Source organism: Manacus candei, unplaced genomic scaffold (assembly GCF_025592945.1).
Source record: "Manacus candei isolate 608988 ecotype Guabito, Panama unplaced genomic scaffold, ASM2559294v1 h1tg000056l, whole genome shotgun sequence".
NCBI lineage: Eukaryota > Metazoa > Chordata > Aves > Passeriformes > Pipridae > Manacus > Manacus candei.
The window spans coordinates 8985128-9012942 of NW_026138104.1; the positions used below are offsets into that span (position 1 = coordinate 8985128).

General features: G+C 36.8%; 1 protein-coding gene across 6 annotated transcripts in view; it reads right to left on the minus strand.

Annotated features, from left to right (window-relative positions):
• Window positions 1-27815, minus strand: part of MPP7 (MAGUK p55 scaffold protein 7) — a 150357-nt gene that overhangs the window by 77218 nt on the left and 45324 nt on the right. For all 6 annotated transcript variants that reach the window (XM_051802422.1, XM_051802418.1, XM_051802420.1 and 3 more), the window contains one exon: window positions 16423-16541. In XM_051802422.1, the coding sequence (XP_051658382.1) occupies window positions 16423-16541 (119 nt within the window). The remainder of the gene's footprint in view (window positions 1-16422; window positions 16542-27815) is intronic.

A 27815-nucleotide genomic window follows, 5' to 3' on the forward strand; every position in this document is an offset into this window, starting at 1 on the left:
CTGTGCAGTGCTGCAGACCCAGCAAACTGAACATGCACACAACAAAACTGTTACAGTCACATTGAAAGATTGCAAATTAAAATGGCAACAATACTCAGGATTATGACATCATTTTTTATCCAAAGATTTCAAAGCACATTACCAATAGGAATTAAGCACCATTTTCCTCATCACTAAAAGGAAGATAAGTACTTATCATAGACACAAAATGTATTTCATTTTCAAACAAACACTACTAAAATGAGATCTCATTAGGAAAAGTATTGTAAGCTTTTTTTTTTTTTTGGTATTCCAATTACTGATAGTGAGATACTTGTAACCAACTGCAATATTTGTTTATATGCAAATTATACCAGGAAATCTTTATTTCTAAGTTACTTCTAAAATATACTTTTACTTAAAGAATACTTAATGCAAGCAAGAAAGGAATTGTAACTCCCACTGAAGCCCTGCAGTTTTGTAAAAGAATACACAGTAAAATTGCACAATTGTAATGAAACAGAGATGGAAATAGTCCTTATTGCAATGATCAAATAGCTTTTGTTTATACAGTGATTGCAAATACAAAACTTGAGGAAAACAGTTAATTCAAGACACTAATGAACTTAAAATGATCAGGAGAAATATATAGTCTCTTTTACTTCAATCTCACATTCCAACAATAAACTTTGGGGTTTTTTTCTTTCTTTCTTCCATTTTTTTCCACTTAACTACCCTGTTGATACTTACTTTTTAGGTATCACCTAAGTAACGCAATAAATGCTTGCAAAATGTATGTCTAACTAATTTGAATTACTATTTGTAACAAATAATCCAAAGAATTGATCTAAAATATTGGTCAGATTCTAAGAAATATAAAAATTTCTTTAGCTTTATGGTAAATCTTTTTTAAACAGTGCAAGTATAATGTTACTGCTTTATATAATGAAAGTATTTCTTCCTTTGGGGTTTGGTACTTTAAATTTAAAGATCTTTACGAACTTGAGAGGAGGATTTTTTCCTTAGAAAAACTGGCTTTCTGTACTACAGAAACACATAACTATTCTTTGCTCTTGAATATGAGATTTGAAGACTTCAAAGAAGAAATATCTAAAAGACATAAAAGAATTATACTACTAAACATAAACTGGAAAAGGAACATAAAGAACAAAGATCATGCCAACAGCTGACTGACTTCAGAAACTACCATTACCTGAAATTCTTCTGAGCACAAAACACACCAGCAACAACGGTCATCTTATTGCTGAGGGTCATCCATGAAAATGGCAATCCTGAACACTTCCTGACTGCTGATTAAATTTCATTATATGATTCAGCAATTAAAAAAAAAACCCAAATAATATTCCACTACTTGCAACTGCTTTATGCTGGTATGTTGATTAGCAAGGAAAGTGAATTCAAAAATAAATTTACAATCCTTTTTGTGCCAATACTAATACCCATTCATGCTAAATTATTCCTAAAGTCCAAATTAGAGAACTGAAGAGGTAACTTGCTAAGAATATGTAGATAGCATGTAAAAAAACCCCAATTTAATTAAATTAAAAGTGTACTTCTTCAAATAAGAAGGCAACAGGACATGTTTTAAATAAACAACTGTATTGTCCTGCCTTGTCAAATAAATACAGCTGAAGAAGCAGCTTTGAAGTGAGACAGAACTGCAAGATGAGACTTGTCTTTGGAAATCTGCTGAGAAAGTACAGAAATACTGTGCAGTAAGATCAGGTAGCCTCCAATTCGCTGCTAACAGACTTCCTTGAAATCTGTTAAGTAAGTTTAAGATTTCATTTAGATGCTAGAAACAAAACAAATATGTGCCTAGATTTAATACTTGTCTCAATAAATGCCTCATCTGTTCTTTGAGAAAACACAAGCACTTATAAACATCAAAACATTCTAATTTTCCCACAAGTATGTGTTACCTGTAAACATTTTGCTTTGTCAACTTCATTTCTTCTGATACTACTGTTTTTAAACACTCATCAAAAATCTGAACCAACGTTTTTATTTTTATATCATTATAATGAACCTAATTTCCAGACTTTTTTTCCCCAAGCCATTTCCACTGTTCTGTTAACAATATAAATCCAAAGGAAAGAACTTTCCTAACACAATTCTAACATGAATGATGGCTAAACTGCCCGTTTGATTGTCAGACAGTTGTTTTTTTCAGCAAGCTCCATTTTTCACATAACTAAGATTTTAAAGAAATGTCAATTAAACATTAATTAAAGGAGACAGACAAACACCTAGGGCTTGCTGCATACAGGCTGAGAGTTTTGGTATAGAATTATGCTCTTTCAGTTTTGCCATTCAAGCAGAGACTGATAAGTTTAAACCACAATGAGTTTGGTTTATTCCTGCTTAGCACAGTAAACATCATCCTTACAATCCTAACTCGGACAAAGTTAGTCCAACATCCAATTCAGTTCAGGTTCCCTGAGTTCCTAATAATACTGAAGAGATCACATCTGTACAGCTCAGTGTTACAGAATTAACCCATTCAAAACCCAAACTTAAATCACAGACAAGGACATCTAGGCTTCCAGTCAAAATTAAATACATATATATAAATATACACAGGCATACGTTTATCAATTAGCACCATCTAGTGGGGTCAGTGCATTTTATGCAATATGAGAAATATGCAGCTCACTGTTCTGGTTTTCTCTACACCCTAAGCAACATGTTATGATACAGCACATGTCTAGTATGTAATAAAATTCAGATGTTAAAAAAAACCCAACCAAACCAAATCCAGACTAGTCACTCCAAACCTCTCTAATTTTAATTCATAACATTATTTTTTCCTCTATAAATTACATTTTAAGAAAAACAGTAACACTGAAAGCTTTATGTCCATAATGTGAAAATTCATTGATAGGAAGAAAAAGATGACCCTTTATGCATTCATACACATGCAAAACACAATTACAATTTAATTACTATTTACTATTTTTACTCTTTTGTTCCCTATCACATGCCTCAAGACTAGTCTGTCACTCTTTAAAAGAAGCTACTCTGAAGCATCCCGGTGATGAAAAAATCCCCTTTATCAATGGCCTCTATCATCAGAGCAGAATTCTGCTCTAAACACAACTTTTGCTAAAACGTGTCACAAACACTGGATCCCAACACGAGCCACTAATAAAGTAACTATACTATTGAAATGTTCAAAGTAATTAATTTAAAAGAGGTCACCGACACTACAAACAGATACTAAGGACTAACCTCACTTGCTTATTTCTCAAATATGAAATCTAAAACCTGATTTTTAGTCACTCCTGCATTAAAAACTGTTGGAGATTGAAGTCATGCAAGTAAACAATGCTGAAGAATTTCAAATGCAAAAGCCACCAGTTTTAGATTCCCCCACACAGGAATCTTAGGCAAGAAAGGCTGACAAATTAAAAGCAGCAGCACATGAAGATGCTTAAATGCACCAGGCAATATCTCTACCAGCTCTGCCAACAGGCAAGAGAGCTAAAAACATCACCATTCCCTTCTTCCTCTCCCTGCTTACAGTCCCTGTTAAAATCCAAAGCAAAACAAAACAGGAAACAATCACTAAAATTAAGTACATGCTTAAGAGTATTAGGACAAGTTCCACTGTGAAATTAAACATTTGCTAAAATGTTCCTTAATGAAACCATGGCCGTGAAACCATGGAATGCCTACGAGGGTAGGCTTTGCATTCAAGTCTTGCCTTGTTTCTAAAAGAGGTGATTGACAGCACAGCTTTCCAAGCAGATCACAACATATCAAACGGATCTTGGACAATGAGAGACAGACTTTGGGTTTTTTTCCTGGGAGTAATGGTAAAAGTAGCTGAAAATTCAGAAAAATTGAGAAATGTGGAGAAAATATGTAATTATGGGGGGGAAAATTAAGCTCAATAAAACCCAGTAGTGGAAGACATGCAGTGAGTATTTCAGAAGGCACAGAAATGCAGGAAGAGAAGCTGCTGAGGCCTGCACACTGCAGCCAGGGGCCAGGTTACAATTCAAACTGCGTGCAAATCAAAACAAAGAGATTCTAATAAACCAATACCAGCAAACAAGATTTAAGCAAGACTTTTAAATTAAAAAGACATGAAGACAGCATCTGGATAGAGAGATGTGTTAGCAGTAAAATGTCCCAAGTAAGTTCTACCAGAAAATTACAACAGTGTTAAAGGATAAAACTAGTTCTCAGCCTTCCCTGCAGAGGACGGAGAAACACCAACACTGAAAGGAATGCGTGTTGTAGAATAAAGAGGAATATGAAAAAAATGACAAAATATTGGAAGAAAATTGCAGTAATTTAGGAGAGATTTACTGCCATTTCCCTGTACCTTTTCATACCACTGCACTTCAGGTTTTGCACTAAATCATCTAAACATGCAAACCCATTTCACAGGAAGCTTCAAATCAAAGCAAACATATAAATTTATTTTTATATTGGAAGGGGTATCACAAATGTATTTGCACAGGTGTACAAAATTACAGCCATGTCATATCTTTAAATTTTGGAAAGCTGGCAGAAAACAGGAGAAATTGCCTAATGACAGAGGAGACATAAGTAACAAAGATAAGGGAGTTGCACTGGCATTCCTACCATTATAAAAAAGAATATAGAGATAAGTTTAGTAATTTTATTCTTCAAGATATAAGGATCTATAAAAATACAGACCAGCAATACAAAATTACTGGGATGCCAAGAGATTTCCTGACAGTTTCCAACCCAGAATTGCCCCCCAGCTCCAGCCCCTTTTTCAAGTACGATTCAATCATAACATCAGCCAGTGTGATCTAGCCTGGTTTACACTGCATTTGAATACGAAGCCAGCAAAAATTTAAATAATATCAGAAAGAAGTATAGAAATAATCCAGTCTTAATAAATTAAAAGAACAATATACATACTCAGAAAATAGAGAGAGAGCAGAAGCAGGGCAGAAGACATGATCAAACGATACATAGGTCTTCCTCACTAGTTATCTGATATACCACATAAGGAAAATATTGCTTCCTTTTTTGGGAGAAGACAATAATAAAATTTGGTCAGACTATTAGTTAGATCTAGTTAGAAACTGGTAGAAAGTGGATGTTTCCAGATGAAAGAGTACAGGCACAGAATTACAAATATTTTGTTCCTTGGCGTGTGCTGTGGTACGATTTGTAGTTAGCCTTTAATGACATACTAAATTTCAACATGATCAGCTTAGTTTTCAGATGCCAATTAATATGATGAAACATCATGGTTTATTTTTTTCCTAGAATGTTTGAAACTTCAAAATTCAAAATTGCACCCTGATTTATGGTTTGATCCTGATTAAAACTGTGTATGTCTGCAGTATCATTACTGGATTATGTAATCACAAAATCTCAGCAAAAACTCTCTTTTCCATGAAACCCAATCTGAAAAGCACATTAAAACTGAAAATACTTTATGAAGATGATATCCATAGTAAATGTAAAGCAGTACTCAAGCTATCCCTTACAAAATCTTTAGCATTTATAGCTGGCAGGATTGGGGTGTTTAAAACTCTTAAATATCATAATTGAGGCAGTCATGATTGTGAATAATTGAGATCACTGGAATTACGTTGTGCAGGTTGTGATTTCAAGCAAAAGTCAATGAGAAAAGTTAGATAGAGAGACAATACAGATTTTATTTCCAATGGACAAAATAAGATTGTTTCCCCCCCACCATGCTCACCACTCAGTACATATCATGTTCTTCAAGAGGGCTCATGCTGTACCTGAGCCACTGGGCAGAAAAGAGTCACTGGCTCCAAGGTTCAAAATCTCCTCCTCTGGGAAGCAATGATATCCTGTTAGAGCTCTATGAAACAGAGGGAAGGAGAAAGGCAGGAGGACAAAAAGCAAAGGAAAAACAATCTAAAACTGAAGGATAGAGCACAAAGTGCCTATCTGGCATTAGCATTCTCTGAAACAAACAGTCTTGAAATGCTGACCAGCAAAAGCATCAAGAGGGGTATAACTGATGCATCTAGTACAGCACGTGAATTACAGATAATGAAATTAAAATAAGCAATGGAATTCAGAAGTCAAAATGGATTTTTATTCATCAATAATATTGATGGGTACATGTCTCTGTGTGTGAGATCCAAGTCCAGAAAATGATGAAAACAGTGTGTTTGTATTTCCCTAATGAATTTAATCATGTTTTGGTTTTGCTAGAAGCCTTTAAGCTGGAGTAGCCAGCAAATAAGAGGAGAACCATATCTGGAAAGACTTACAGTCTTAACCAGTGGCTGAGTAAAGGGCCTGGGGTCCAGGCATGGCTATTTAGTTGGACTTAACACCCATGCTGGTATTTGAGGAATCTGTAAACATGGATTTGCTTAGAAATGTAGAGAGCAAAAAGATGTGTGTTTTCAGCAGTGCCTTGATCAGCTGGAGAGAAGAAACAGGACCAGGCTCTCTGGGGTTTTTTTTGGTTGTTTTTTTTTTTGGTGCTTCCATGAGCTAAAGCACTGCTCTCCCTGTGGCAGCCTTTCTGGTCAGTTGGCTGGTGGGGCAGGTGCTCAGCAGTGGCCGCATCCATCTCTCACCAGACTGGACCTTTGCAGCCAAGACAGAGGAGTCCTCATGTCCTGGTATTTGCTACGCTTGGTAAATCTTGCAACATCCTCAATTCCAGCACTGGTGGAATATCTAGTTTGCAAGTAATGAAATAGTGTAACTTTGCAAATACATGCAAAGAAGGTGAAAGCAATGTTTTCCCTAGGAATTTATATGGCCACATTAACAGGGTATACAAATATTTCCTCTTTATACACTTACTATCTTAATTTTCCTAAGAGACAAGGAGTTAATCCAATCCTTATTTAGTAGATAAAAAATAGAAGAACCCTGCAGACACACATGGGAGGACACACTGAGGGAAAAACTGGTCAAGGGTGGGGTGGGGGGAAGACAGCTGCAAAGTACAGGCCCACTAAGGCACCAGTGTTTTTTGAAAACAAATCCAAGGCAGCTCTAACTTTAGACCATTCAATGTCACTACAGGAATAGGAAAGAATTTTTACACTGTAGATACCTCAGAGTGGTTCAGCTGGAGCAAGAAAGCATGAAACCCTTTTCTCTGTAGCATGAAAACAGCCTATGTCACCAGACTGAAGATGTTATGTCAAAGTGCACCTGTACATTCAGGTTTTGCTATTGCATTGAAGGCACAGTCCAGTTACAGCAACTGCCCATAATAAATGACTATCCTTGAATTGTAAGTAAGCCTTATTCTTTTCTTGTTTTGAAATCTTATTTCCTCAGCACCTTCCTGGTTATTGTTCATTGACTGTGCACCAGGTGGAGAGCATTGGTATGTTAAGCCCTTACACGCTGCAGCTCTCAATGTAACTTATGTTTGAAGGGAACTTCACTGACATCACCACACCTGCACAGCGAGCAGGGGTTCTACAAGGATACACAGAAATGGTCATCAGAGAAACAAAACAACCTGGGGCTAAGACAACACTGCAATACAAACAGTGCCATGTGGAAGTCTAAAGGAATAGTGCACATGTAGCATACTATGGTGATCTCTTCTTTCCAAGCTTTAAAAAGGAAAAAAAGAGTTATAATAGAAAGAACATAAAAAAAGGCTTCAAGGTTTTTTTTAAAGTGCTTAGGGAGACACAGAAGAAAGAAAAGAAATGGGGAAGAGAAAAAGAAAAGATGAGTAAAACCTGTGTGTGTATGCCTGTATTTCATACAAAGGAGGAAAGACAGTGACTGTGTAATATAACACATATTAGTGAACACTACAAATGACCATGACCTTCACAAGGATTAGGTGGACAGTGGATACTACCAAGATTTCCAAAAAAAAGAAGGAAAGTTAACATAAACAGTAACAAAACCTGCTGGTAGGAAACACATGCAGGTATTTTTGCCAAATCTTAAAAATAAGATTTTTATTAAATCTTATTGCATCAGTTTCCATGCTTCGGGAATATTTTATAACTATCACATCCCATCCTCAACTCTTACAATGTTTTTGCACTGCAGAGACTGGTTTGGGAAGTTATGACTTTCTGTTCTTAAAAGGAAAACAGTCCAAGACAGTAACAAAAAAAATTGTTTTAAACACTCCCTCACATGTTCTGCCACAGAACTTCTGGTTCAAGGGAAAAGAACACTGTAGAAAAACAGTTTAAAATTACATTATCCTTGGATGTCTTGGATTTATCAGACTATTACTGAGAAGCTTATGAGATCTTTGATTAGTCTCAGTATCATAGACAAAAAATGTATCACCTTGGTTAAATAAATACTGTACAAGCTTTGTAAGACAAGAAAAATCTGGTTATGAGCATAGATTTGGGTTCTAAAACTTCTCTTTGAACTGCTGTACCAGTCTGGTCACCAGGTTGGTACACTGCCCTCTTGGTAACAATGAAATTACAAACTATTTGTCTTAGAAGGATTGATTTACTTCTTTTATGCCCAGTACATTTTGGCTGGATTTCTGCTACTCTTTGGAGGTTTCCCAGCAGAAACTTTAAATCAATTACGACTGATCCAAAAAAAAGCCTCTGTCTGGACTTTAACCCAAACCAAAGTTTTTTTCACATTCCAAAGCACTGATTTATTCACAAGTTCCAAGTTATACTCATAGACCAACACTTCACACCTCTGATTTAATAAGCTTATCTGCTTTACTTTTCATTTCAAAAGTTTGTTGGTACACCCACCTGGAGAGACTTCTGATATCAACCCAACTTCTACAGCTTTTATGAGACTAAACTGTCAACAAGGCAATTTAATTGATACTTTGGGAACTGATATTTGAATTGAGTTTTTATTATTATTTTTAACAAAGTGGTCTGAAGGAGGAGTTGATGACAGGAACAGGACTTCCCCATAAAAATCTAGATGAAACATTGCAAGTGCATATTACTAAACACATTAGCAGCTCTGATGTAGAAGCTGCAAGATGCAAGAGACACCGAATGCTTAAACTCCTGACAAAGAAGTTAGCACTAGATATTCAGTAAAACTTCTACCAAAAAGTACAAAATAAAAGCATATTAAAAAAAACCACAAAAAAGTATTTACAACAGGAGAATCCATTCAAAAATCTTCAAATAAAAGGACAAAATGATATTTACGTCCACCAGCAGTCTGTTTCCTAGTAAACTATCTACTAGCTACAATTATAACAAATACTTTTAGTTGAACCATCACATTGGAACCACATTTCACAACTGCACTATTCCATCCATTTGGCCCTAACTTGCATTTTCTTACAAATAACGTTACACCATTCAAAGCTATGCCTAAATAAATTGAAAGTGCATTTTTTCACTTTATTAAAGGCAAAAATAAGCACAGGTATGCATGAGTGAACACATATGGCAAAAAAACCTTTGTCTTTGCTCAGAGAAGAAACAGTAAACCGGTCACATGTCATAATATGTGAAAGGTTGGGGGGATTTAGCTACGATTTCAAACAGGAATCCATTTTTATTTTGCTTATTTTTTCCCAGTTATTACCTGATGTACTGCATTTTTATACAATAAAAGCAGAAACAAGTCAAAGGGTTCAACACACACAGAGCAACGAGAAACCCTCCCCAAATCTCAACAAGAGAAGTAATCACTTGCTCAATGCCTGGCTGCTAGTTACCTTTTTTCCTAATGTTTTCATGGAAACAATATCAGCCTGAATAAAGTAAAGATCCTGTACTATTTTCTATAAAACTTCAATTACCTTATTTTGATTAATCTGATCACTGTTCCCATGGAAATTAAGTTTAAAGGCAGCTGACTGCCTCCAGCTAGGAGTGATCTCTTTACTTGCAGATTTCAGTTGCTGGCAATTGAGCAAGTCTCAAAAAAATCACTTTGGCTTCAAAAATAGCACTTTAAATTTATGTGGCATTTCATAAGGAATAACACCTTGCATTGCACTTTTTTTGAATGTAATAATTTTGATGGAAGCAAAACGACTCATTGCTTCAGCGGTAATTACTCCAAATACAAATGCAAACTACTGTCAGTCATCAAGAGGCTTTCTAACAGAACATTATTTTTCCAATAATTTTCATCTTTAGGTAAGCAGAAAGCATGTGGCAAGTTTATATTTCGGTATATGAATTAGACCATTACCTAAAATAGTTTGGATGAGGGGAGTACTGAAATTCTAGCACTCCTCCATATACACTGCGTACATACAACCCAAGCAGAAAGCTGCCCAAATGAACTGGAGATCAAGCTTCCTCTCCAGACAATGAGAAAAAGAAAAGTATTAAAGTTCTTCCATACAGCTTTAGTATTTCTTCGCAGATCCAGTACTGCCCACATACTGTCCACTACCCACTGCCAGGTAGTTCTGTAGGGCTGAGAATTGAATATTGTGTTTTACCAATAGGAATTAAGGCAAGACTGGACCAAACCTGTTTCAACAAGAGACATTCACTGAATAAGGACATCCTTACAAAAATTAAGTTTTCCTTGATCTCTGATGATCTGGATTTAAAGAATGACAAATAACTGTCACCTATTATCCAGTTCATCATTACTAATGATTTTGACTGTAGTAAATTCCTTCTCCCCTTGCCAGAAATATCAAAAATTTCCAAACCAGCCCCAGGGACCACATCTGGGCACTGTTTGGACAGTCTGCATTACAAGAGTGATCACTTTCCTTCTGCCATGAGGAGGCTTTGCACGCTTTCTCTGACTGAAAGATATAAACTATAATGTAAGAAGCAACCTTGCTTGATTCTCCACTAGAGCATGAAGAACAACTATTTTTCATTGGCCATGAATTGTTACTGGCTGCCAACCACCACACTCACACCTCCTCTTCCAGATGTCCAGGTGGTCACACCACCTTTTCCTTCATTTCTGCCCATCTCCAAAGCAAACAGCACTTCAGACCTCCACATGAATTTACAGAAATGCAGCCTTTTCCTTCTACTGGGGAGGCACAGCTTTTTAAAATACAGTTGAAAACTCAGCAACTCAGCAGTAAAGAACCTTAAGGACTTCAAGTATCAAAACAACATTTTAGTGAATGAGTTATCAGTTTCAATAATTCCACCCACCCCAAGGTGGTCTGTACATCTCTCCAATTATCCAGTGCTTTCCCCCAAAACCACAACCCTCTCACTCTGTTAGATCTGAGGTTAGGTACCAAATCCCAGTCCCACTTTGTCTTCTAGTGCATTTTCCAGGCTTGTTGCTCTTGGGTAACACAGCTCCTCTGAGCTGCTTCTGAGGTGGTTGGTTTTGTCTGCCCCAAAATCAGAAACCACTCTCACCATTCTCTTAACAGGTGCAAATATATTAGCCACCAAAATCCCCTCACAAACACACATTGCTCTCTTCCTCTTCTACATAATAAAACAACTAACAGCAAAAGAGTTCTTGAGACCTGCATAAAACAGACAATCTGAACAATAAATTATGAAGATTGTGTAAATATTATTTCTAGAGAAAGTATACATGAAAAACAAAGTAACAAGAAAGTAAATAACTTTTGTATGTCCAGTAAAAAATATTTCAATATCAGCTTCAAACTCGAAACGCAGAAGCAGTCAACACTAACATCACTGGGCTTCCATGCTGAAAGTCAGCTCCACCTCAGTATGATCTCCAACCTTCAGTCTTTATCACTTGCCATGCTCAGGTCTTACACTACCTAATACAGTCTCCTCAGCCACCGTCACCCTCCCAGGTTTGACACACTCAAAGACGTCATTCCTTCCATCTGTGGGTCATCCCCATCAAAAGTACAGAACAATAAGTTCAGAAAAATCAGTTGTCATACTCATATAATCTGAAGCCCATTTCCTCTACATTCTTACGGGAAGAAGATTCAAATGTGTGGATGTTTGAGCTCGTGCCCAGGCAGGAGCATTCACTGTCTGGATGCACGACATGGGAGGAGAATGCCCATGAGAATGTAACCAGCACACACCTGGGTGCTGGTTACAGAACTTCTGACACATCCCAGGGTAGGGGAAGCTGCACCATACGAGCTCTCAGGAACACCAAAATAACCTGCAGAGCTCTTCCCAGCTGAAAGTTTGGACAGTTATCAGTTAGTCTATTCTCTAATGTGAAACAAGCCATGAAACCTAACTGAGATTCTCTGATTCATATTGTAGATGCAAAACTCTTCATCCTACAGAGTAACAGTTTTTTTCAAGGAGTTTGTGTGTAAAGCCCTGGGTAAAAACTGTAACTACATACAAACTTGCCTTTGAACTAGGTTTGTACTACTGCAGACTGAAGATTTAGTACATCATCTGCAGGTAGTTGATTTTATCACTAAGAATATGTTAAACCAATCCCTTTTGCTTTGCCCTAATCAACTCAGTTTTTATAAATACTATATTTTTCTCATTGCCAACAAGGGAACCACACTACACTGAAAGCATCTACATTTGCATATTGAAAAATCTGAGTATTCACATCGAAAATTTCCACTGCTTCTATGCTACAACGACTGTAAAATTTGGGCTATGTAATCATATGATTCAATTTACATGCCAAAGAAATTTCAGCAGGAGAAACTTAACTGGTTTATTTTTTGATAAGTTTTTAGCAACTGACATGGTCAAACACTAGCATAGAAAATACTTTCCTAGAACTTCAAGTCAAGTCACATCCAGGTGAAACTAACAGAAAATTAGCACAAATTAAGGTTTTGAAGGGCCAGCTACCAAAATACCATGCAGTTGTAATAAAATCAAACTGGATTGACCAAATATTCATTACTTTGGCGACAGTTTTCTTTTTCAGTGTCACATACAGCTTTTTGAATGTACAAGCTCTTCCCTTTCAAGAGAAAGTGCAACACCACTTGCTTCTTTTTCATAATGAAAAGTACAGTACTGAGTTGGCCAAAAACAATCAGTAAACTGCAGTTGGTTATGAAATATTTCAGTAGCTGCCCAACAGAAAAGCTTACTCAATTCCTGAGCATTACATCCACAACCAGAAATGTTTAAGGCGGCAGGGCAAGTAGAAGCTTCATCCTGGAACTAAACAGACAAACAGTAAAACATGTGTCTGGTGCACTAATAGCAAGCAAACACACATGGAAATTCTTGCAGCTCCTCTAAAAATAATCTAAAAGAGTAGTTAACACAGATCTTTATTTATCCTTTCTAAAAAATATCCCGGCTGAGCACATGTGCACTATTTCAGGTACCAGCTATGTTAGTGCTCATAACTGCCCTGAAGGATTTTCTCTTCATGTTTCTATTCCATAAATCTCTACAGAATTAATGGGATCTCTGCTATATCAAAAGTAATGAGATGGTTGAAGATTTCTGGTAGGACTTGAGAGAGTCATGTAATAAGACAAGGAAGTAACAATTTGAGGGAAGCAGAAACAAATTTTAAACACTTTTCAGAACCAGTTTTCTCCTCCAAACTGTCAACAACAGTTGTGATTTCCCTCTTCTCTGTACTTTGCAAGCTAAATTCTAATAAACAGATTCCTTTGTTGACAAAAGGAACAGCAAGAACAGTTGCATCAGTGTTTGCTGGTTTTACTAACTACAATAGGAATGTACTGTAGGGAACAATCCAGTATTTGCAGGGGAATGGACTGGATGATCTAATACAACTTTTCCATTTCTGACTTCTTAGAACAGCTCAGGCTGATCCAAGTTCTCAAAGAGATTTCTGTCCAACAATACTGAATGAAGAGAACTCCAAGGCAATGTTTGGGGCTTTTTTTTTCTTCTATCTTTTCAATAATTAGAGAGCCAGAATAGCAAACCACGTGCTATAGAATACAACCATACAGAAAACACTATAATAATTAAATACCCATAAAACTTGGTATATCTGTAAACAAAGTAGAAAGTTCATTTTATACTTAAGCCTCTTAATCAATTTGGAGCATTTTATCCATTTTATAACTGAAATTATTAAACAGTAGGTTAAAAATTTCAGTGTAGAAATTTTTATTAAGCAGTATGTTAAAATACAGAAATATTAATGTCTAATTAGTAGTATAGCCATACTCATTTTCTTCATAAATGACCCATACCAGGATCATAACATCCTTGACTCAAAGCCAGTGCATATTTTTTCCTTTTTTTTTCTCTTTTTTTTTTTTTTGTAATTACAAAATATCTGTCATCATTCTCTGCCTGAGGAATTAAAAACATTTGCCTTTTGCAAGTACAGTTGACTTTAAGAAGCTACTGCTCGGAAAAACAGTCTTTCAAATAAGACAACAGAACCCAGAAAGAAAGATTTGGCACTTTTGCAGTCTTGCAATAGGGAAAAACTATGGCAGATGAGGTTCATTCTTCTGCTTTTTCAGCTCTCTTCCAAAAAGGCTATGGACTGCCTTCTCTGAAACTTGATAGGATACTGAATAAATCTTCTAAAAATGCATTAAAGGTCAAACAAATACCATGAGTTTCACATACAATTAAGACCATCTTGAGGCAGTTATATGAACTACATAACCTTTTGAAAGTTCTTCACATCCTACTTTACACACCTGAACTACACAAAAATGAGAATGTGAGATTAGATAGTCTGTGACACACACTTGGGTCAGACCAGATGGTCTTAACAGTCTTTATTCTTGTAATTAAAAAACTTTGTCTTTCAAATTAAATTAATATGCTGTATTAAAAAAGGGCAACTAGTGAACACTAAAGACACAGTTTCAAGATTTCAAGAATTAAATCTATTTTAAGATAGTGTGAGGCTTAACAGGACATTGAAAGAACCATCCACAGAGTTACATACATGTTTAATACTTGGATCTACAGTGTAGAAGATAAATAATAAAGATGGTTGAAATATTTCAGTGTCTTCTTGTTGTAATTGCAACAAAGTGACCATTCATTGATCCCCTTTCCCATTTTTCTTTTCTGTTAAAGTCAGAAAGTCCAATCCACTCTTCAAAACCAAACAACATGGTAACTAGGGCATGCAACCAGGAGAGCCAGTAGGACAGGCAACTGCTCCAAACTGAGAGCTTACTCCAAGTGAGTAAACCAGTTACTGCTGTTCTATCGTTGTCTTTTGGAATAAAGGGCAAAAGGGAGTAAGTGAAGGAGTTTGAAAAGGTTTAGGTTTTGCCTCAACAGAAAATTAGAGCAAATATTGAAGTGTCGATGTTTCACAGATCCACACTCATTTTCTAGTAGCCTTCTTTAATTCCCAAACCAGAACTAATTTAGTAACTGACCTAACATTTTGCTTAGATGCACACCACTGTCAGCTTTATTAGAGAGACGACTGGTCTTACAAAGATCTTCTGAGTCACCTGCAGGGACAGCTGCAGCAAAGCAGCAGGGAGTCTGGGAGTCACTGCACTGCAGAAACTTCGATGACATTCTTTAGGCAAGCAAGCACTGTTCCACTGTTTGTTGGTTTTGTGTATCAACTGCCAGAGAGTACTTGTGTTTACTTTTATATGTAAATTCTCAGCTATTTTGAAAAGTATCAACAAGTACTTGGCCAAGTATCAACATTATTACATATTTTTCCAGAATAAAATAGTTGAAAGAAATGGAAAAAGGTGATTCTTTCAAATCTACTTAGAAATAATCCCAATTTTAAGCTTCCTCTAGATCAGTAATTGACAAGGGTAACAAATTCTGCTCAATTATATGTGAGACTGGATATATTCATGGCACAGGTTACTACCACCTACTGGCTCATTTGAGACCTCAGAATTTTCTTCCAGCTTGAATTAGCTCTGCACTGGGGACTGAAGACATACTTACCACTCTGTAGGAGTGGAATGTTTCTAACCAGCTTATTGGTCCCATTTTTCTGCTATAAGCAATTTCAACATTATTGGGGTAGCTCTGTGTCCTCCCATGGTATGCCTTGATTTCTCGTTGCAGATCATTTTCGTAGCACAACCCTTTCTCAAGTATTTGTCCAAACTTATTTTATGTTGTACTTTAGGCCAGCATATTTATGTGCAAAACAATATAAAATGGAGGCAAGCCAATAAAAGAAACAGCTTACTAGAATTTCAGTTGACTTTGTTAAAGGAAATTATTTTAAATTAATGTGGCTACTGAACTCTTGCCATACTTGACCTCAGAAAATATATTCCTTCTAATTTTTGCTGTGAACATTTATTTATTTAAGCTAAACTCCAGGTCTTGAATGTTGACCATAAAGAAGTCTCAGATTTCCTGCTACTATTTCGTACTTTTTTTTTTCTAAACAAGGGCAAACAACATATGTTTGCTGCATTAGCATTACACTGCCAAAACATCACTCTTAAATGAAATCATCTATGTATTTTTGGTAGAATCTTATTTAACAACTTCCACCCCGACAGAAACAGAGTTAAAACAAGGCTGTTTTGTTTTCACTGAGCAACAGTTTGGTCACCGGTTTACTAGATGGCGCTCAAAACATTTTTCCATATGCTCTTCTCAAAGAGAATCTGACTTAAATGTGGTTTACCTTCACCAGTGAATGAAGGCTTTTTTCACCAAACATATCCCAGAGGAAGGTCAGGTCTTCCTGGCTGTCCACATGTGGCTGCAGCTGGGCTGGCAATGCAGCCAGCAGCTCATACAGACCTATAAAATGAAAATAAAACACAAAGTGTAATCTAGAGGTGATCTCATTAATTTCACTTAACAGTTCTGTGTAATTGGCTGCCTGGAGCATGTCATTTTAACTGAATAGGGTGTCTGGAGTATCCACCATAACATTGACTTGTAGAACCAAAAGGAACATTTAAAAACAATTACTAAGAAACAAGTATTAGCAGTGTACTTTTTACCTTGTCACAGTACATCCATATATATTTACACAAGGTTATGCAGAAAATTCATAAAGGTTTTGAAAAAAGGACAAACCCAGAAAAAAACATAAATTCCTTTGCTTAATCGTTATTCCATTTCCCTTGATGTTAGCCAAAGAGTGAAATGAGTCATGAATAGGAAAAACTTCCTTAAAAGAACAGAAACTGGATAGGGTGGTCCATTAAAAAAAGGTTCGTGGTTTCTCTAAATATTTCTTGCTAATATATTGCTTCATACTTTTTTCAATCCCATGTTCAGTAGGGATCCACAGCAGTACAAGAGCAGCTTCTCTGTTTTGCAGGATTAAACCTTTAAAAACAGAACCAACCCAGTTTCCCCAGACACACATGCACACAGAAATACTTCAGCAACATTTTTAATTTGCAGGTATGGGAGATCCTCCGTGGGGTTAAAGCAGTTGCTGCTCTCAGTTATTTGTGGCACACCTCAGCAGGCTCTGCGAGGGGCAGACAGTAGCACACTGTTCCACAGTAGCGTACGGCAGAAAATATCCATCCTGCACACAGGCCATCAAAGCTCTGTCCAAGAAATGGAGCAACAGTGTTTGCAGCAGTCCTCTTTAGGGAGGTAACCTGGCACGAGTTGATATCAATTCATAGCACATGTTTAATTTTCCAGTGGGATTACTTGGGGTAAAAAGGACAAAATGCCTTTTTCTCCTGTCTGCTGTCTACAAAAACACCAACAGTCTCCTGGGATCCAAGATACACGGTCCTGTTATTATTTTTAGTCTGAGTAAGTGCTGCTGTTCATCACAAGAACAGATTTACAACATATTCTACTGGTAAAAGAACACTGTTGTAAATTACAGGTTACCTATTGTTATTATGCTTATTATTTCCCTAAAACGTATGATTCAGAATATTTATTAGTAAACCTAATTTCACAACCTTTTCAGACACTGCATATCCCTTTCAACATTACATACAACACCTTTGGGATCTGATTATTTACATTTTCGTCTTTTTACTGCCTCTCAGTAAAATATTCTGGAAAAAAAAGGTTCTTTCCAGATACATTCTTTCTGTGGTCCAAGCATTTCTTGGTGGTTCACATTCATTTCTCTTAGAATCTTGCTTTTATTTAAATATGTTCTTGTTTCCTCTTCAGAAATACTGCAAAAAGAGGATACAACTCAAACCACTACAATATTTTGCAGACAGAAGGGCAAACCATTGACCTCTGCCTAGGAAGATGCAGAGATTGAGCTGACACCCAGAGAAGAGAGGTTTGAATGGGACTTGTGGCTTCAACTTCCCAGACTACTAGAACTTCAGAACTTAGAAAATGGTTATTTTTATCACACAGAGTTTATGCTTCAAAAACATTTTCATTTAGAAAATACAAAAAGTCCTATTTTTCTGTCATTTAGAAAATTAAAAAATTTCTTTACACTCATCCACTTTTGTTACTGTAAATATATTTGCCTTAAAATAACATGAAGGTTGTTTGACAATGGAAGAGGAAGTCCAATGTAAGCTTGTATTGTGGCATAACTGCTTAGGAACAATTCACGTTTACCATTCAGAAGAAAGAAAAGAGTAACTTCAGCCACTCCCTTCAAATAGAAGATGTATAACAGAGTAAGCTTTCTTTTCCTTCATCTGTCAGATCTGCTTGAATTCCACATATACACAACTATAAAACTATTCTATCCTTGTAAGTTGCTCCTTAAAGCTTTGATAACCAAATCCCTAGTTAAAAATAAAACAAAAGTTCGTGTTTCCTGATGGATTAACTGTTAGTGACACAGGGCGAGACTGAATCTGCTCATAACAAGCTCAGGTTTTACACACCAAACTCCCAGAGAAAAGCCCCTCCTGCCAGCTCTCTGGGAGCGACTGACCCTGCAGGTGCTTACACCCCACACCCCACACACCACAGCCGGCTCAAAAGTGTCTGTGGGCTTCACTTATTCAGATGGCCCTGAACTGACCCTTCTGGGGAAAGGGGTGTCCGTGTCCCCAGAGCGCTATTCAGCCTCGACAGCAGCGCACCCAACCCGCGCAGCTCTCCTGGGGAAGGGACAACAGACAGGTGCTGACTGATTTATCTGCAGTACTGGAACCCAAGGACTGTGTAATGAAGAATGCTGGAGAATGCCACGCTCTTGCTCTTCAGGTTCCTTGAGAAACTGAGCATTACATAGCCAGGAGTTAAAAAAACAACTCAATCGAGGAACCAAATGAAAATCAGGTAGAAGGACAACTTAGAGGATTCACCTGGGGAGAACAGAAGGCAAAGATTTAGAACATGTCTAAAGTTAAATTTGTGTAATTCCAGATCATCTGACTCAGCTACAGCCTCCTTCCAAACCAAAGGTAATGGCAGAAGAAGGTGGTAGCACCTGTGAAGGTTTACCTTTTTTCTTCTTCCTTTTTGTTCCTTCTGTGATGCACAGTACCACAGAATCAAAATTTTTCAGATGGGCATTCGGATTTTTACATATGAAGAAAACCAGTATGCGACTCTTCTACACACACCTCCAAGTAAAAGGTTATTTTCATTTGTATCTCAATTACACAAAGTGTGTTGGTTTTTGCAGTGTGAAGAAATAGTGAAAACTGTGGCTGGCATGTGATTTTACCAGCAAATGGGATACAAAAGAAAGTACTTTTCTGATGTGGACAGGGACAAAATCATTTGTCAAGTCACTGTAAACTCATAATGAATTAAAACCACTACATTGGCAGCTACACACTGGCCTAATTTCAATTACCAGATCTGATAAATTGTCACATTCATCTTTCCAACACCTGAAGGCTGGTAGTTCAAATCCCTGCAGCCCTGTAAGGTCTCACTGCACAGAGATGCTGCCATGTGGCAATGGCAGTAATCTGAATTTCACAGCGGAGGGAACCTCAAATCTCCTGCAAAACTTCTAAGTACCATCTCAGGTGGTTCTAGAACCAGAGACAAAGGCCACTGAAATAACTGTAAGTTTCTTGCTGGTTTTAGTACTGCCAGGCTGTTAAAACCAGGTTTCTTTAAACTGTTTCAATTGTAGTAGCAATTACGAAGTCTGAAGTGATGCCATATTGAACCCTTTTGATCACCTCTAAAAACAAAATTCAACTTTCAAAAAGGTCATAGTAAAACCCTTTAACATTCAGATGTATTGTTTTGCAAATTAAAAGCACACCTTCCTTGCATAAGCCATGGAATGAGATGTATCAGCACCTCTGTGCTGAATGCTACCACTGCCTGCCAGGCCATGGTTGTGCTCTTCCTCTCAATTTGATGTTTATCTTGAAGTCCCACCTCCTTGAGTCATATGACTTGCATGGACCTCACATTTTTTGAAAGATGCCCACAAATATACAGAATAATGAGCTTTTTTAAAAAGTATCTAGAAGATGTTTAAAAAAAAAATTGTGAAAACAAAAAAAAAATCCCATTGTTTTTAATGCCTGATGTTGGCAACACTGCAGAGTGTCTTGGGGAAAAAATTTGCTTTTATGACACACTATTGCTATTCTACTTAGGTTCTAACATTTTTTTTTAGTCTAGTTTGCCTATGTTTAACCAGCATCTATATTTAAAAGGAATCATGCACCCACTGGGATTAAACAGTATCAAAATACTTCTGGTGTCAAAATTCAGTAAAGTAAACATGACTTACACAAGAAAAATTCATTTACTTCAATTTTTAAAAGCAGATCATGTATTCAAAGGTCCCAGAAGACCTGAGCATACATAAAAAAAATTAACATTGGGTCTAAACAGGGAGATGTAAGACTATTATGCAATTATAAGACGGGAAGTAAGTCTGGTCATTCCTACAGCTCGGAGGAGGGAAAAAAGCCCAAACCAGATCACAATGTAATCATTCCTGGACATTCCCAAATCAGTGAAATAGAAGAGGAAAAAGGGCTCTTGACAGATTAAACAAGGTCACATCACTGAGTGGCAGTAATAGGAGTCAATTCCAGATAAATGAGGAAGCTCCTAGTTTTAGATACTGGTATGCTGCTATTTATATTCATGTTACATAAATTAGGTACAGTAGCTAACAGTGCTGTTAACTCAGTAAAAGCCCACAGCATGAGAACCTTACTAAAAGTAGACAAGCATCACACAAGGGAATACTATAAAACTGTTGTAAGAGTGGAACGGGGAGGGGGTTGTTTGAAGGTACTTACAAAGTCTATTAAACCTGATTACCTGATTCAAGAATAAAGACATTTAAAAGTAATAAATTAACAGTGGGGGTACAATACACTTTTCATAAAATTTAGTTCATTCAAGAACAGGGACATAGGGAATTAAAATCCATCGACTAGATAACTTGCCTACAGAAATAGTCCATATAAACTACACACACATAGATAATCTAAATACACATACAGTAAAACTAAAATTTACAACAGTTTGTCATGGAAGGAGAAACTAAAGCTTTTGGACTTGTTGCAGCAGCAAGTAAGATAAAATAGTAGCTGCAGAATAAGGTTTGCAGCATTCAGCCAGCTACAACTAAAGTAATTTCAAAATTCCAGCTATGTTTGAAAACTCAGCACTGTCCCTACTTAAAAGGCAAAAGATAAATTTCAATTTGTTCTTTTAACACACTTAAGCACTTCCTGTCTTCAGAGTATCTTCAGCTTTTTCTAAGCTTGACTAATACAATTTAGTTTTATTCGATCTGAAGACTAAAATGTAGAATAATGGCAATTCCAATTTAAAAATGTGTACGCTAGATTTGCACATGCAATCGGATTTAAGAGTAAGCAGCAATGGAAAACTTTCAAATCAGAAACAATGGGACATCAAGGATTTTTCCAGTTTTAGGAAATTGCTTCCTTTGTAGTGTTATATTCTACAGCAGACGGCTTGTTCCTAGGAGGAGAATAAATGGCTAAGCAATTGATGAAACTGTTCCCGTACTGAACCACTCACACTGCAGATTCCAGATGCTCTACATTCTTGACATCAGAATGGAAAAATTTACTGTTAGTCTAGAGAAATTTAATATCACCATTCTTGTCATATCCTTCATAGCTTCATTATTAGGACAAGTCTGTGGAAGCTATAAACTAGTGCTAAATGATAAAAAATATGGTCTCTGCGTTCCATCACTCCTGCATATTACACGAAAACACCAACTTTGTTTTGCTTAGCTTAAGGAAAGAAACGGAGATAAATGGATGTGCATTTGCTTTCATATGCTAATTAATTTCCTGAATTAGCATTTTGAACAATGATGCCAGACTTCAAATCAAAAATTTTTACAGCAACTGAGGGATAATAAACACTAAAGAACATATATCTAAGCCCAGAACAACACTGTAAAAATTTACTGTATTAATAAAATGTGACACACCAACCTTTAAATTTTCCACTTTGTCAAAGGTAAAATAATCAGCACGATTTGCTGCCATTTATAACAAGCTGCCATTTTTTCACATTTGAACTGTGCTTTATAGTTCTACAAAGGTTCAGGCAACACTTGCCTTACACACAAGAAAACAGCATCACAGTAGAAACACTTATTCTGACATCCTCGTTGTTACACAATAAAATCAGTCATTAACACCAAATATTAAAAATTATTTAATTCTGAAATTTGAGACCAGTATTTATGCATAGGTTCAAATAAAAACATATGCAGTACACATACATATTGGATAGACACACTGCACTGTCCTATCAGACTCCAGTTATAAAGAGACCACTATGTGCTCAAATTTATGTGCTACAAAAAGTTCTTTTTTAATGTTCTCTTAAATAATTTCACTGAATATTTGGGCTTCCTGACACTGCAAAAAGTTAGACTAACAATTTTTTTTTGCAGAATGACTAATTCATTTCAGCATGTCCATTATTTTAATTTTGAGCTTAGTGTTTATACAAAAAATAATTACAATTTTCAAAGTTCCAGAACACTGAGTAACAAGATAATGATGACATGCAACTGATTGGCACCTTGGGAAAAACATATGTTTTGATTTATTTGCTATTTCCAAAAAAAAAAAAAAGAGGAAAACGCTGAAATCCTTACAGATGGCATAGCAGTAGAAATATTAGTGTTGTATATTTTTTCCAATGAAAACAAGATTTTTGCTATAAGTGTCCTCAAAGAACAAGATTACATATTCACTAAAGGTAATAATACTTTAACTGAAAAGTTGTACCTAGTTTTTAATTCCTCCAAGCTACAGTAAAGTTGTTAGCCCACCTTAAAACAATGTTATGACAGAAAATGTTGAAAATGAGCAGTCATTTAGGCCCACCGCTTTTAAAAATATTATTTCCTTCAAAATGGAAAAGTCTTTAGTTTTGGAACTTGGCTCCCGGAGCTAAAGAATCCGCAGTTGTTTGAAACAGTTATTGGTCTTTTAGGATTTGTCTCAACATGTGCATTTCAGATTTAACACACCACATACTGTTAACATTCTGATGTGAGTTAAACAGTTGATCCCTCTTTGCATCCATACCAGGCAAGAGTGTTGCTGCAAAGTTCTTGCTTGTATGGCTCATCAGACTGCTTCCAAACTGAAACCCCTCAGAACTGTAGTTACTGGACACTGTGTCAACACGGACACTTTCAAAGTTCATAAAATATACTTTCATGAGTTTTCAAAAGCTCACCCATTGTCTGCAAGAATAACACAAATATAAAATTGATTTAAAGTGACCCATCAGGCACAAATTAACAAGCAGCTTGTGGAAAACTCATACAAAGTTTTCATATTCTTTTTTTTTTAAAAAAATTCCTGACTTCTCCAATGAAGCCAGAATACTATGACACCTTGAATAACCTTGACTAATTGACTGCTCCTTTCTACAGACATCAGCTTGGCGAGTCTTTAGTACTTCTATCTAGATCTTCATCAACACTAGAGGAGGCCATAGCAAGCACCTGGCAGGCAGTCAGGAAAGAACTCATTCCAGCACTAGGAAGGCACTAGGCTCACTCACTGTATTTAACTCTTTAGTCACAATTTGCAAGCTTATAAGACATTTGGCACTGGGGAGGGGCGACAAGGATCACTAAGCGGCATTTTACATCTGCAAAAGGAAGACACAATATCTCATTAAGAGACTGAATAACAATGGAAATCAAGACTATTTTCAACTCAGTTGGGCCTAAAACTACTGGGAACACCATTTGATCACCATGTATCTCCACCTTTTGTGGTTGAGGCACATGCTAATCACATATCTCATAGAAGAAAAAGTGCTACAATCCCAAGCAGTACTGATGCCCAAAACCAAGTTAGTAAATTATTTCAGTGTTGCCATTCACTGTATGACTGAGTTTAAGGTGTAACGCTCAAAACAATTAATGCCATTACATCCATCAGTCATATATGTACAGACAAATACACCTGATATACACGTCCATAAGGAACATAGGAACATACAAAAACTTAGAGTCAAGTACATTGACAAGCTGAGAAAGTTCTCCTGGAGAGAAGGTTGCATGGAGACCTCTTAGCAACCTTCCAGTATGTGAAGGGGGCCTACAAGGAAGTTTGAGAGGGATTCTTCATTGGGAACTGTAGTGACAGGACAAGGAGTAATGGGTTCAAACTGAAAGAGGGGAAATTTAAGTCAGATAGAGGGAAGAAATTCTTTACTATGAAAGTAGTGAGGCACTGGAACAGGTTGTTCAGAGAAATTGTGGATGCCCCAGCCTTGGCAGTGTTCAAGGCTGACTAGGGTGGGGTACTGAGCAACCTGCTCTAGCAGAAGGTGTCCCTGGCCATGGCAGGGGGGTTGGAACGAGATGATCTTTAAGGTCCCTTCCAACCCAAAGCATTCTAGGATTCTACACCATCATCTTATCTTGAAAGTAAGTTTAGGAAATTAAACTATTTGAAATAATTATTTAATAGTTTATCTTTAAAATTAATATGCTGTATTGAGGTGTCTTTTCTGTGGTTTTTTTTTCTTTTTACCAATGTGTTATTAAAAAAAAAAAAATCATATTTAAACGCATGTATTCCACAACAGGCAACTAACAGCTTGCTGGGAAGCTTCTCACTACCTCTTAGTAGCACTAAAGTGCCTTCAGATTAGCAGGTTTAGTTTTATTAAGTCAGCCAAGACTTGATGAGATGTTAGGCTGAGAAGCCACAGAACCTTCCATCTGACACTAAATGCACACAATCCGTAGGCCCTGCAAGTTAACCTGGATGCTGGCACAGCTACACTGGAGCGGGACAGCACGGCAGAGTGCTCTCAGCAAAGGACACCTGGTATCACTGGAACTGCCAACTATTTGTGTAATTACAGCTTTTGGTCCAACCAACAGAGCCATACATTTAAGTCTCTGGTTAGAAACAATACAGGCTATTGTACTTTCAAATCACTACAAAGCTACGCACTGCTCAACAAAAATAAAAAAACTGAGTAAAAATTGTTTCACCTGCCAGACCATTTGAATTAAATTTGCATCCAAGAACTGTAACAGTTTTAAAGAGTTTACCATCAGTAAATACAATTACGCACATTTTCTGATTCCACACCGCTGAATCAGTCTAGCATAATATAAAATATTAACACAAAACAGAACAGTTTAACAGTTTAGAGACATTTCATTTCACTTTGAACAAGTTTTCCAACAATCACCATAAATACGCTGATACCAAAATAAATAACTTTTCCAACACCAGCAAGTTATATTTTAAAAAATTAAATCAGATCACAATTAAAGCTAGCCATACACCTCATACTTTCCCAAATCTTTCATATTAACATTAGCTGAAAAGCCATTTAATGCCTCTGGCAGATGGACATGGGGAGAAATCAAGAATGTACGGATAAAATATTGACTCTATTTATTAATTCAGTATAAATTTTGCCTCAGCTAGCATATCCATTTTCATGAATATCTAGCCATATCTGTGCATTTCAGTGTGGTGAGAAATTTTAGTAGCCTTGAAATCGTGAAGCAGCTGAAGGCATCATTTACCTCCCGCACTTGCTGCAGCACCCCTGTGCCTAAGCCGTGAGCGGCAGCGGGAAGCAGAGGAGCGAAGGCTTTCCCTGCGCTCTGTTTCCACCCCGGCACACCAGCAAAGGCACTTTGGAGCAGGATTCAATCACCCTGCAAGCCTTTGCCCTGGCAGCCTCCAACGGAAGAGCTACTCCCAGAAATCTTTCCTTCATCGCTCTCCTAAATTACCTTTCTCTTCATCTCATAATAATGAACCCAGATCTCTGGCCACCATTTTACATTACTACATTTTTTAAACATGCTGTAAAAATAGAACTCCCTGATTTCTATCTACCTCCTCATCCTAAAATCTGGTTTAAAAGGCTAAAATAGAAATTTTAGCACTTCAGATTAATTTGGGTTTTTTTCCCTATAGATGTTTCTGATGTCCCCCCTCTTAGCTCAGCCAACTACTCAGCTTTTTCTTCATATTATTAGTGCTTCTTTTCTTTCTCCTTTTTATCCTTTTCATTGTCAAGCATGCTTAGAAAAGATCCCACTGAAACTCACAAGCTGATTAAAATGCATTAATATAGTAGTAAATAAAGGGAAGCCAACTGTATGAAAACAATAAAAGCAAGGATAACATCTTTTTATGTTCCGATGACTGCAAAATCTCCTTTGCACTTCGCACTGCCTGCAGTGGGCCGGCGCCACCGGGAGGTAATCCATATGGACTGTGGAGCTATCACAGCAAAATATTTCCACCAGCATTCAGTACATCCACATCAGCAGCACTCAGCTTCAGAGGTCAAGGGAATTCTTAAAGAATCACAGAATACACTACTAAATATGCAGTTTGGAAAAATACCTAGCATTTAGAACAGCTTTCGCACATCTACTAAGTATTATTACAAAACAGAGAAGAAAACACCAAAACCTGGAATATTTTGAAGGTCATGTGAACTACAATTCAGTTAGTAACAAATGTATTGTTTTTTTTAAATTAAAAAACTAACACGTTAGTTTTGTAGGTTTGCAATACTGAAAATACTCCCTTATCTGGCACAGTGCTTGCTTCTATACATTCTCAAGAAGAAACAAATGTAAGCCCTGCACATTTTCTCTTTCTAGAATTCACAATATTTAAATTCAAGAACTGCTTCTGACTTTCACTGTATATAAGCAATCTCACACAGTTTTATTTGGTGGCTAAACTTGGCCCATAAATATGGTTTTCCTGCTGACAATACATGAATCAAAAGCACAAAGTCTGCTTTGCACATTGGTGCACTAGTTTTTGAGGACAAACAGAAAAGCATTTTTAAATTCGTCAGTTAAGCAAGCTTGATACAGCGTTGAGAGGAAAGAAATCTGTAACAAGTTTACGATGTTTTTCACATTAAAACAACACTTAAAGCATAATGATGTCATCTTGGCTCCACCAAAGTCAGCAACAAAGCTGCCATCTACTAATGTGAAGCCAGAACTGCAATCTTAAATCTTCCTAAATATACCAGACAAGTGAATGCCAGATCTCACAGACTTGCTTTTCCTGCAAAAATGCAGGTCTTCTTGCTCAGCCTTCAGACTCTATTTGATGGGCTCGCACAGAGGTCAGGCAGACACTGCAACACAAACTATTGAAAGCATCAGATGCAGCCCCAGGCGTGAGCTCAGCCTCCCATTCACGATGGTTGCTTTAAGATGATCTTGACCCGGCACTGACAAGACTATAAACCTTAAGGGAGGATCACACACATGTTATAAACAACGAGTAACTCTTTTAAATTATTGTAGGATAAAAATAGGCTTTCTATATGGCTAATGGAGAGTGGAAGAGAAGGAAGCATGTGCTTATACATAAGCCTTTCTCCTCTGTCTTACAGTTAGTGGTAAGGAATGAGATTAATTTAAAAGTCCCTTTCTAGTAGAACAATGTTTTAAACAAAAGATTGCAAATAGTGTAGCCATGATTTTGATTTACCATAGTTTAAATGACTCTCAAAACAGATTTAAGAGGCATGGTTTGTGTTCAGAAGAATATACAGGTTAAAACATGGTATAACAAAAGCAAGTATATAAGGAAGCAGCTGCAAATACATGGTGACACTTCTAATAAAGGTTGTTGATGAAGTAAAGGC